At 39.8% G+C, this 10,450-nt stretch overlaps 1 protein-coding gene across 3 annotated transcripts; it reads right to left on the bottom strand.

Moving 5' to 3' along the window:
* Positions 1-925: 925 nt before the first annotated feature.
* LOC133127719 (tetraspanin-1) lies at positions 926-10,169 on the bottom strand. Of its 3 annotated transcripts, XM_061240809.1 has the most exons (12): positions 9,969-10,169; positions 9,631-9,822; positions 8,846-8,941; positions 7,547-7,722; positions 7,263-7,325; positions 6,185-6,273; positions 5,032-5,238; positions 4,618-4,692; positions 2,321-2,419; positions 2,028-2,162; positions 1,551-1,631; positions 926-1,013 (listed from the first exon to the last, which is right to left on the bottom strand). In XM_061240809.1, exons 6-12 carry the CDS (start codon positions 6,191-6,193, stop codon positions 954-956), a joined length of 666 nt encoding a protein of 221 aa, XP_061096793.1. In that variant the 5' UTR covers positions 6,194-6,273; positions 7,263-7,325; positions 7,547-7,722; positions 8,846-8,941; positions 9,631-9,822; positions 9,969-10,169; the 3' UTR covers positions 926-953. The 3 variants fall into 3 exon arrangements, with proteins under 3 accessions (XP_061096793.1, XP_061096791.1, XP_061096792.1); XM_061240807.1 differs by lacking the exon at positions 6,185-6,273; XM_061240808.1 differs by lacking the exons at positions 6,185-6,273; positions 9,631-9,822.
* Between the last annotated feature and the right edge of the window lie 281 nt (positions 10,170-10,450).

A 10,450-nucleotide genomic window follows, 5' to 3' on the forward strand; every position in this document is an offset into this window, starting at 1 on the left:
GCAGCAGGATGAATTCTGAAGTGTTTTGGGCAATATTATCTGCTCATATTCAGCCAAATGCTTCAGAACTTATTGGACGCCGCTTCAGAGTGCAGATGGACAATGACCCGAAGCATACTGCGAAAGCAACCAAAAAGTTTTTTAAGGCAAAGAAGTGGAATGTTATGCAATGGCCAAGTCAATCATCTGACCTGAATCCGATTAAACATGCATTTCCCCCAAGAACAAGCAGGAACTGAAGACAGTTGCAGTAGAGGCCTGGCAGAGCATCACCAGGGATGAAACCCAGCGTCTGGTGATGTCTATGCGTTCCAGACTTCAGGCTGTAAGTGACTGCAAAGGATATGGCCTCATATCATTTGTAAATGATATGAGGCCAATATATAATATTTTAATATAGATAAGCAATGCACATGCAAATTAATCAAGAAGAGATGAGTCAATGAGTGTGAAGGATACTTGTACATTTGGTTGTTTGAGTCTACATACAGTAGGTGTGTTTGTCATACAATATCTTATTTATGGTAAAGGTACTAATTACCAACTGAGATGCAGTCACTTAATATGACATTTCAAAAGATTAGTCAGTGTTTCAACAGTTGGACCATATTACAATATATTTGCCTTTTGAAATTTATCATGGAATATTTCCTCTTAAATCTTCTAAAGCATCTAAAGCGTAGCAGTATATTCAAAACAAGTGAAAGCTAAAGTGAGTCACAGAGCATAGGTTACTTGGCCAGTGGAGTAGGACATTTTTTGTTTAAAGAACTTAAAACCTTTCACTGAACAGTGTGTGGTATTAAAATGTTTATAGTCTATTTTGACAGCACACACACATACAGCTTATTCTTGTCTTTTTCTGATCTCTAGATTGATTACTAAACAGTTACCAAAATTATTTAGTAATAATCAAAACATATCAGTCATCATAGCATTAAAGAAAGTTAGTGTCATCTTGTGGTTTTGTCCAACTGACAGTACAGGTACATAGACACACCCATAGCTGCCACCTAGAAGGCAATAAAGAGAGAGGCAGGGAGAGATAGAGAGAGAAATTATATAAACATGGGGTACTAAATAGACATGTGAGTATCATTTATCACATACCCCCTCTGAGTTTTGTTTTTTTGATTTTAAAGCAATGTTGTGAAAGATATGTGAAAGATGTATCATTTATAATACAGTAATATAAGGTTTACAGTAATACAGTGATACAGTAATAATAAAGACCTTGCTCTAAAATAAATGTTTCCTTGCCATCTTACATTTTTCAGATTAATCTGCAGTTCACCTTCAATGTGTAAGCAATGATGAACACATAAATAAATGTGCCAATGTCGCATTCCCTCTAGATGGCTTATAAAGACTTAAACAAAAAAAAGACTTAAATGCTCAAAACAATAAATATGAATACATTTGCCGCATGCTGTTGTTTATGCAGAATACTAGTTAGATATATAGCTGCTATGCAACCATGAAGTACCTGTAATTCTTCTTTATATTACAGATTATTATGTTACAATTGAGTAGGTAAATCAAAATCTTACCTCCAGAGCACAGACTCCAGCAGCTATTCCCCCAACAATATTTGCATCCTTCTTTATGACTGACAGCAGTTCAAAGCACCCCTACACAGTGAGGAAAGCTGATTACTAATAAAAATATAAATAACCATGAGGTGCAGTCTGGAGGGTGGAACTTATATACATGTGCTGTGATCCAACAGTATCTTTACTGTAAACCACTGCTTTCTTTTATAAGGTGAAAGAGGTTATGTTTATTTTATAAGTATATACATTTTACAAAGGTTCTGAAAAATATGGGGAAAAAAAGATAATAATAATAATAATAATAATAATAATAATATTAATAATAATAACAATAATAATAATAATAATAATAACCAGAGGAAGGCTACATTTACAATTGTTTGATGCTCTACGTCGTACCATTTTAACATCTTACTCCTCGCTAACTTTCCTCACTGCCAGCCCGCAATTGTTGTGTTTCTCGGTGGGCCTCACCTTAACATTACTCTGATATGCAGCCTCCTGACTGCAGGTGGCATTGTGAGCACTACAGCAGGCTGATGGGTAGCTGTCGCCATTCTGGCTGTAGTTTGAGAAGTCTGTGTAGTTGCTGAAACCGCAGCATTTTGACTTGAAAAGTAGAGGAGCATTTACAGAATATTAGCGAGGCAAAAAAGAAAAATCCCTCCAAGAAAAATACACAAATTAAAAATGCAGAAATGGCACAGAAAGCATGTAAACATGCCACAGTTGTGGAAACCCATCCTCGGTGCTATGCTGCTCCTCACCTGAGACATCATGGCATCCCACACCTTTGTGACCTTTGGGTCCTTGCCGTAGTGGTCCAGCAGAGTTGGTTTCACCTTTGATATGAGCACGTCCTCTGCCTAAGGGCGGAACACATGTCCATCAGTGTTTCTCCTGGAGATCAATGTTTGAAATCCCAAATCTGCTTGGACATGGGCCATTGCACAGAGACAGCTGGCCACCAAACACACAGTGTCAGGATTCACTTCATACACACAACACACAAATCCACACTAAAGATAAACAGCTTCTGTTTCTCTAAGTGCCAAGATAATCACGTGCAGTCATTTGTGCTTCAATAACAGATCTCCTTTTTTTATTTTTTTATTAAAAGTGGACAAAACATTTGGGATTTGAAACACCTAAGAAAAGACTGGATCCTTTCTTTCTTCATCTTTTCATTTCAGAACTATATATTTAGATAGAAAATGTACACTCCAAACATGTTATACAGTACAAAGCAATTCAACCAATTTAGATTTTATGTGCAAATCAAAACATTTCGCTTCATAACAAGGATCTAGATACCATTGGCCACTGCTGCGCTCCCAGCGCACCCATTCACTGTGCATAAAAGTATGCATTCTCTTTCAGAGATTGTCACCATTTGCATGATAGTTTGATTCATTTTCACAGATGACTGACTGTAACACAAGGCCTATTTTCAGGAAGTGCCTGTGGGGATGTGGGGACAAGCTACAATTAAAAGTTCCGGAAAGAAGCAGGGAGAGAGGCACAGGTCATAGCCATTGTGAAACACTGGTTAATTCATCACTGTCTGTGATTCCTGTCCCCTATCGCTCCCTCTACGACTGTGAAGGACAGAACACACGGTGGCTGTCCACCTGCTCAGCTCGATGAATTATATTAAAAACAGAGGTGTACTGTACAGTCCAGGCAAAAGAAAGAAACACCAGTGTGCTGAGTGACACTTAAAATCAAACAAAATGTATTTTGTATCTTAGCTATATTTAGCCATAATAATTGGGCTGGCATTATTTTCTCTACGTTATACTTTGAGTGCAGTCTTCCACAGAGCTTGAAGCACAGGCAATATTCTTTTGGTTTGGAAATGACAAAAAACACATTCAGCTTCAATCATTCTGTGCATCTCGAGTCCTTTTTATAGGTGCCCAAAGCACACCTTTTACCACTTTCCTACAAAACCGGGTCATTTGTCTTAATTGGACGATTACTCGATTCAATGACTCCCAAAGCTGACTTCCTCTCCAAGATTGAGGTTATCAGTTACGGTTGCTATGCACTCATTGGTGAATCATTGTGTCAGTCACAATGTCAATGTTCATTTGTAAATGGTCAGTTATAAAGACCATTTAAGTGTGACATGAATTGCTATATATTTAGAAATATTTAATGATGGGGAATGAAATGCATATATTTTTATGTGACGGATGGCAGCAAATATCACATTGGACACATATACCAAATCTTATTTCTACCAAATGACAAAGAACATCAGTAATTTACACTAAGGACTCGCCTGATCCCTGACAATAGCCACCCAGAATAGCAGCACGGCAGCCTAATATGATGAGATGCCAGCTTCAGTTTCATAAACTGTGAAAATTATGCTTGGCATGGAATCAGATTTTTTTTTTGCAAAATGGCTGAGTGAGGAACATTTCTGTGGATCCTCGGAGGACAGGTGCAGCAATCAGCACACGCCATTTTCGTTGTGCTTTCAAGAGCGAGCAGCGTCACAGGGGAATTAGATTGAATGGAACAGCTACAGCACAACACACACTCTGTAACCAATTCCAGGGCAGAACACAAACATAAACAAATGCAAATCCCATTCTCAGACTCCTCTTCTGATCACATTAGCTTGTTTCTACTGTTGCACTGTATTTGCATTAGCCAAGATTGCTTTCTGGGACTCAGATGAATTCTTTTATTGGAAACAGGTTTTATTTTCTTTGTTAGAAGGCTTTCTTTTTAACCTCCTTTACATAGCTCATTTGAAATCTTGTAATTATTATACATTTCAGAAAATGGGGACGCATATATATGTAAATAGCCTACTTTGCATATAAAATGCTTTAACTTCAATATTCTAATGTAATAAATTGCTCAAAGTGAGAATCGTCGCATGTAGCCTGAAGCAATCTGGGAGTCATTAAGTCCATGAATGTACTGAACCAGGCATAAACCGCAGTAATTTAATGATGGCCAGGATATGATGGGAATTTACATGGAAATAAAATATAAAAGGAATGAAAGGGAGTACGGGCAGGCCGGCTATTGAGAGAGGACTTACAACTGAGGAGTAGACCAGGGCGACAACTGCAGCTGCAACTTCGGCGATGAAAATAAGCATGAGGATGGAAAAGAACTGGGGAAGGACAACAACAAAGGCTCTGCTTAGGCAGGTGCAGCTCCAGCACCCATACACAGAGCAAACAGTCTCCGGCATATCACACCATCCTGAAGCCCGTTCATGGAGCCAGAACAGCAGTTCAGAGGGAGCGCTGAAATATAATCCCCGAAGGTCAACAAAGCTCTGTAAATTGTACCGATTTCCTTGCATGTTACATGAATGTCAAAAGTAAGCAGACATGCTGTTGATGATTTTTTGGCCCGACTACATGAAACATTTTTCAGGTTACCTCCCTCCTAAAATAGGTTGTTTTCAGGCAGAGCAGGGGCTTGCGGGAGAGGGGACAGGTCGTACCGTGATGAGGAGACACTTGCTCTCCTTGTGGGCTCCGCAGCAGCCCAGCACGCTCAGCAGCACCAGCAGTGCCCCCATGGCGATGCAGAAGTAGCCCACATTGACAAACAGCAGGGCCTCCACCCTGAAGGGCCCCAGCAACTTGAGGAAGGAGCTCCCATCCACAGTCACCCATATCCCTACGGCCAGAAGGGTCCCACCCGCCAACTGCAGTGCACAGGAGACACGTCACGGTACAGTACTACATTTTAACAGTAGTGCTAAGATCGTTCCTGCAGAATATATGCCATACACCGGAACCTCATTTCCTCAGAAGTGCTGTTAGTATTATTCCAGAGAAGTACAGTTCATGAGGCTGGACTTTGTTAGGAGTCTGTATACAAAAATATGAAAAGCAGCCTTTTTCATTTTTCAAAGAACAAAAACCTTATGTATTAGGGCCTTTTTTGGATCTTCTATAACTGAGTTGTTGAAGATCTTTCTGTGACACTGTTTTTCTCTTAACATTTGGACAGAGAATTGTGGGAGATTTGGCATTGTGGGAAACACTAAAGGGCGTTGGTTCCACACTGCTCTTTATGTACTTTCCCATTCAGAATACATCCAGAATACCTTTGTGTCATTATTGCTTTTAGGAAAAATCATTTAAAATATGCAACTGTCCACTGCTTTACCTAAACTATGGATCATATCGACAAAAACTAACAATGGTGTGTCTCATTCAAAAAGCAAGCATACACTTTTTGATTGACCTAAAATCGTTTTTCCCTTTCCGTACAAGCTATTCCTATTCCTTTATGAAATACCGGTAATGTCTAGGTCCCCACCATCAAGAGAGTTCTCTTTCATCATTGCATGCATTTTTTTTAATAGCAGATCTTTGCTGTCAGGACCAATCTGACCCTGAATAGCAGAACTGCAGAGCACATATCCTCAGTGCTGTCACACAAATGCAATACACAGACTGCTCAGAGTCCTCAGAGTGTTGATAGCCTCCGCACGAGAATAATCTGATTTCTTTCAGTGGATTCCAGTCTCTCTTTATACCCCTGCTCTTTATAATCAGCACACACCTCTTGGCAAATAAGATTTGACAAGCATATTAGTCTTAACTCCATGTCCAGCAGCATTTCTTCTTTCTTGATATAATTACCTCTGGCATTCTCTTTTTTTAGCTGGGTAATCCTTTGATGAAATGCCACGTGCAGGGAATGTTGTGTCAGAGAGAGGGGGAAAAAGCACCTGGCACAGATTAAATGCAAATCAGCTTTCATTTGGTGTAAATTCTGAAAATAATACAGGGTGGGATGGAATACTGCACTGAAACCTCCCAAGTTGAGTGGAATGAAGAGCAGATTTAGGATGTGGGGAGTCAAAGAGGACGCTTTGAGAGAAAAGGGACTTTGGAACGCAGCGAATAGGGAGGTGCTCCTGTCATGAAACACAACACTGATATCAAATTGGCCTTTTGGTTGTCAGTATGGGAAAAATGAGACACTCACTGCTAATCATGGTTTCCAACATTAAGAGGTCAATGTACCCGCTGATATACTGTGTTTCAGTAAGCAAGGAACTGTCACTGAACTAATGCTCCTTTTGCGGGATTTTTGAAGCCATCATCTGGAGCACAGCGGTTTGTAACCGATATTTCCACATCTTACATGTAACTGGTGAAAATATAGCTGTCTCAATCCAGTGATCTGTCCAGAAAATACTCTCGTCTTTAGGCTTGCTCATGTTTCCCCAAGTGGCACTTCCAGCGATTTAAGCCACAAAACACAAATAAAACACCAAAATGCAAACACAGAACTCTTGTCACAAGCCGAACGAGGATGAGACAGACCATCAAGGATCATATCCCGACCCTGATGTTATCAAACTGACATTCAGCTCACTGGTGGCGAAGTTTCTCTTCATTTCATAAGCATCATTAAATGTGAACATTAGATGGAAGCAGAGGTGGCACAATTAAGGGGTTTAATGAGATGAAAATTGCTGTATGTGGAAAAACCACGAGCACTGAAAGTATAATTTAGGTTTTTTCTCGGCTTCTTGAAATATTTGTGTAACCCTTTGTGTTATTAGGTGTATTGAGAAGAATAAATAATATGCTGTTTTCCTCACACTTGATTTCCTCATTAAATGTGTGAACATTTCCATTTAGTCCCATACATATCTGCATATGTATTGTAATTTACTAGATACACACAATAAAGAAAGAAAATACTTACAAAGATAATGAAGTTGAACAAAATCATCATAACCTTGAGAAATGTGAAGCAACTCATTTTGACCTGTGGAAAAAAAAAAAGATTACGGCTAAAAAGATTAAGGTCATGAGGGCTATAGCATACAACAACACAAATTTGCAAAAGATACGTAGATTTTCCCAGAGGTGCAAATCCAACAAAGTTGATGCCGAAACTTCATGTTCAAGATTCAAGTTCAAGATCTAGATTCAAGTTCAATGAAAAAAAAAACTACATGTTCTCTATACAATGCAAATCACCCCTACCCTTGTGAGCGACAGTGGATGACACAGAAGTATAGTCTCAGGTCAGTATCTGGAGAGAGTGTGTGATGGCTATGTCCGGTTTAACCAACTCCCAGGAGTGCAGATTGGGTGTGGTCAGCAGTGGTGACACAGGTGTCTGATTTGGCCATGCAGGGTTTCAGCACCAGTAGTCGCTCCTGTAGGGAAAAGAAAATCAACATTTGACTGCCAGTAATACAGACATCCAACTGATAACCTGTTTACAGTAGATAACATTCATATCTTTGTTCATAAGGCTTTCTCTTTACACTACCTGGAAACGTCTAACGACATTATCAGGTAAAACAGTCATTTGTAAATCAGGTAAAACTGTTTGTTTGTGAAAATTGTGTAAACATATAATCTAAATATTGCATCTATGTGATTATAAGGTAATATCTGTTCATATTATTCCTGAGAAATGTGGCCTTTTTTTATACTGTACATTCTTTGTTTAGGTAAATGGTATTTTAGCCACTAGAGGGGAGTGTTGTTCCATTGCCCTTTATTTAACCTGTTGACAATAATTCTCTATTGTGTTGTCTTGGACCAGTGGGTCTGATAGATGCGTTTCCAGTGAAAGAATGCTTCTTTCTTTGTCCATTGCAGCTTTATGAGACTTGTGTGGTAAAGAACAAAGGAATAGCCATATTGAAGACGGTCTGGGTCGATGCTGATAATAAAAATGGTAGAGCGCAAAAATATTAAAGTTGATGGATTTCTCATTCAGGGTTTCAGCAAAGTCACCTTGGTCACACCAACTAATCTAAAACAAATATCCTGTTGCCCTCCACAGTGTGTGAGGAAGGTGTGTGGGCATATTTGGAGTTTAGTATTCTTGGCTGCGGAATATGTGGTAGGGATAAGGACTCCTCCAGCAGTATTGAGATTCCCAGCACATCTCAGAGGCAGCCTGCCCTGCAGGCAGTAAAATCACATGAAAAATGATATACCATCCAATGCCACCTTGCTGGAGTTAAATACATATCAGATTGAGCCCTCTCAGTAATATCATGCTAATGGACCTTTTGTGAGTTATGACAATCTCACCAATACCATCATTAACCCTAAAGTCCTTAATCTCATTGAGAAGAGTACCTGTCAGGCTTCGTTAGATATTAAACAAGTTAATAATTCTCCCGCATACTTCAGCAGTTGCAAAGAAGAAATAATTACTGGACTACTTTTCATCATCATACATGTAGGGGATTTGAGTGTGCCAGCACAGCCCGTAAAGCATAATGTCTTAATGAGGCAGTGAGATGGAGTGTTATCCCACACCTTTAGGGCAGCCGCTCGCGTTATACATCTCCAACTTCCAGCGCTGGAGGGACACTGTCATTACGCTCTCCCAGGAATGGAGGGGCTATTGATGGGCTGTGGGGAAGAACAGGTCCCTGAACTCTCACAAGCATCAGCAATTTAAGGAAAACAACCAACCAGCCTGCCTCGCGTAAGAAACTGTGCTAATGTAAGCTTTTTAAAAGAGTCTTCTTCCTGTTTTTATTTTTGTCTCTTTTTTTGTAACATCTGAAATGCTTGGAAAAAAATGGTTAATATGGTTGTTCCACTGATGAATGTAATTTATTTTGGTTTAATTCAGCCATAAAATCCAAAAGACCAAAGGCTATTACCATTTTTTTATTTCCAATATACATGTGGACAATAATTAATTTGTACAAAAATATATATGTTTAATTCAGATTGGATCTGGTGGTATGCATACTTTCTAACTAACTGATCCATTGTATCATTTGAATGCAGCAATTTACGCATCATCACAAGGCAAATAGTCCCCAGCCTGCACCATAATAAGCACCATTGCCAATGGCATTGACAAACATTGCAATTCTGGAGTGACCTCTATTGTCTAGCCCAGTCCAATTTATCATAGGTGTAAGAAAATGCATATTAATTTTGAACATCCATTTTAGTGAAGGCGTCCGGATCCATAAATCACTCTAAAGGGGTCTCTAATTGACTGGATCATGAAGGCGAGCTGTTTACGGAGGAGAACAAAGCCCAACGACCACCCCGTGTTCCTGCTTTGTTCTGTGACTGATTACCTGCTTTCATTAGGACTTTGCAGGCGCTCCGCTCTGTCCTGTGAATGTCCACTGCGCTCACAGGGGCACTCACTGCACTGGCTAATTGGCCGGAAGGATCTCTCTCCGCACTGTCTCTCTCCCAGTAATTGCTTCTCCTCTGATAATTGTTGTAACTCATTCTAATAAGTTTCCAGTAAATGCCTATTAACCCTTCCAGGTTAAACAGAAGCCAGTGACCTTCTTTCGCACACATACACAAGCACTCAGAAATGTTTATGTTCATTAAAAAACATGATATACATTAATTACCGTTCTCCACATACTTCAGTAAACAGATTTTGAGACAACCATTTTACCTTGCCATTTGATCTTTTGGGGTCTAAAAATGACAAAACTTCTGGTTTGTTCTAGATTTATATAACCTACTCTCCCTATGAACAGTTTTGAATAATCCATTGAAACCATTTTAAATAAGCTGGTATGTCCCCGAAAATTGTTTCCAGAATGGGAAGATAAGTGAAAACGGATGAGAGTCCAGGCCCCAGTGGCAGCGCGGCGTCTATTTGGCTGGAGAGACGATTGATCGCGATTTGAGGGCTCTCAAGCAATAAATGGATTCAGCGCCCGAAGATTAAAATCACGCGCGACTCTCTTTAATGACGCGCCCCCTTCACCTGAGGAAATGTTAAGTATCAGCCCGGAAGCGCTGAAGTGTAACGGACGCCACACTGTCATATTTCATGCAGATGGGCGAGTTAAATATGCCAGTAGAGCTTCAGAGCAATGTACAACCGAACTGGCCTTTGCTTTTCTTTCTAGCCTTTGTCTCGTCTTCGGG

Source organism: Conger conger, chromosome 4 (genome assembly GCF_963514075.1).
Source record: "Conger conger chromosome 4, fConCon1.1, whole genome shotgun sequence".
In the NCBI taxonomy this organism is placed as follows: Eukaryota; Metazoa; Chordata; class Actinopteri; order Anguilliformes; family Congridae; genus Conger; species Conger conger.